Raw genomic sequence first — 1,683 nt, 5'->3', positions numbered from 1 at the left:
CAATCTCAATTTTACAAAGGAAGCACCTCTATTTATAGCCTAAGGTGCTGAAAAATAGGTGGGAAATTTCAAATAAACTCATTTGAAATTCCCACCAAAAACAAGTCACATGGGAGGTGTGACCTTTTTCTACTATGACACCTCCCAAAAACTACACCTACACCACTCTCCTAAGTCACATGGGTAATGTGACTTTATTTTACATTTTCACACTCCTTTATTTAATAACCACACCTCCTAAAACTATACAAGAGTATTTCAAAGCTTGGCCTTGTCCCTCATGGGATGGACTTGGGCTCTTTGGGTTTTGGCCTTCTTGGGCTTGGGCTTGGGCTTTGGGCTTGGACCTCATCTTTATTTTATGTCTTCTTTTAATTTTGAGAAGACTAGAAGGAAGAACTTCAAATGTGAGGGTGGATGTCCTCTTCCTCCATTAATAAAAGCCTCCTTTATTTGATTCTCATCAGGTATCAAGATCACCTCTTTGTGATTGTGTGTATTGTAATCTATGATTGGTTACTAGTGGAACCCATTGGTTGTGCTGGGAACTGGATGTAGCTCAAGGTTGAGTGAACCAGCATAAATTGGTTGTGTAATCTCTCTCACTCTCACTCCGTATAAACTGTTTGATTTAATTCTGTTTTTGCTGCTGCCATAAACAACTAGTTAAAATGAAGTTTCAACCGATTGAAATTCTGCAAATAGTTTCTTTTACATTGTTTGATTGGCTTCCTTGATTACTTCTTTTGTGATTGTTGTTAACACTTCATTCTTGTCCAATCTTTTTGAAAATATTTTGACAAACAATTCACCCCCCTCTTGGTTAAGTCATTAATTCAAACAATTGGCATTAAGAGCTAGGTTCTTGAAAAATATTCAAGTTCTGTTTTTCTGAAAACTGCTTTAATGGCTGACAAATTACCTTTTGGGGAAGGTGCTTCCATAAAGTGACCACCACTGTTTTGTGTTGTGAATTACCAATTTTGGAAGGTGAGGATGAAGATTTTCATGCATTTCACAGATAAAGGTATTCGGGAAACAATTGAAAATGGTCCCTTTATTCCAAAAGTTAAAAGAGATGATATCTTAATTGATAAGCCTTCATGTGAATGGACTGAGGCTGAAAGCAAGAAAGCAAAATTTGATTGGATTGCTAAAAACATAATAACCTCTGCTTTGAGTTGTGATGAGTTTTTCAGGGCATCACAATGCACTTCAGCAAAGGAGATGTGGGACATCCTTGAAGTCACACATGAAAGAATAAATGATGTTAAGAGGGCAAGGAAACATGCTCTCATCCAAAAGTATGAGCTATTCAGAATGCAGAAAGGGGAGACAATTTGTGATGTGCAGAAATGGTTTTCCCACATTGTGAACCATTTGATGAGCCTTGGAAAGAACTTTGACAAAGAGGAGCTAAACATCAAGATCTTAAGTGTCTCGATAAAACACGACAGCTAAAGGTCACTGCCATTTTAAAGTCAAAGGATTTAACATCCATGACAACTGTTTCTTTGTTTGGTAAGCTAAGGGAGAATGAGCTTGAGATGAATAGGTTGGTTGTCCAAGAAAGTGAGGACAAACACAACAAGGGTATTGCACTTAAAGTTTTCAACCAGAAAAAGCAACAAGACTCAAGTGATAGTGATGAAGATACCATGAACTTGCTGTTAAGAAAGTTTA

At 37.2% G+C, this 1,683-nt stretch overlaps 1 protein-coding gene across 1 annotated transcript; it reads left to right on the top strand.

The window, feature by feature from the left end:
* Positions 1–996: 996 nt before the first annotated feature.
* Positions 997–1,461, top strand: LOC137817837 (uncharacterized). Its single transcript, XM_068621063.1, has one exon. It carries the CDS (start codon positions 997–999, stop codon positions 1,459–1,461), a length of 465 nt encoding a protein of 154 aa, XP_068477164.1.
* The last annotated feature ends 222 nt before the right edge of the window (positions 1,462–1,683 follow it).

Source organism: Phaseolus vulgaris, chromosome 10 (assembly GCF_000499845.2).
Source record: "Phaseolus vulgaris cultivar G19833 chromosome 10, P. vulgaris v2.0, whole genome shotgun sequence".
Lineage (NCBI taxonomy): Eukaryota > Viridiplantae > Streptophyta > Magnoliopsida > Fabales > Fabaceae > Phaseolus > Phaseolus vulgaris.
The sequence above is the reverse complement of the archived record's forward strand: the minus strand, read 5'-3'. Positions and strand labels throughout refer to the sequence as shown.

Excerpts from the sequence above, each read along its gene's own strand:
- LOC137817837 (XM_068621063.1), top strand. The coding sequence starts at position 997 with ATGAAGATTTTCATGCATTTCACAGATAAAGGTATTCGGGAAACAATT.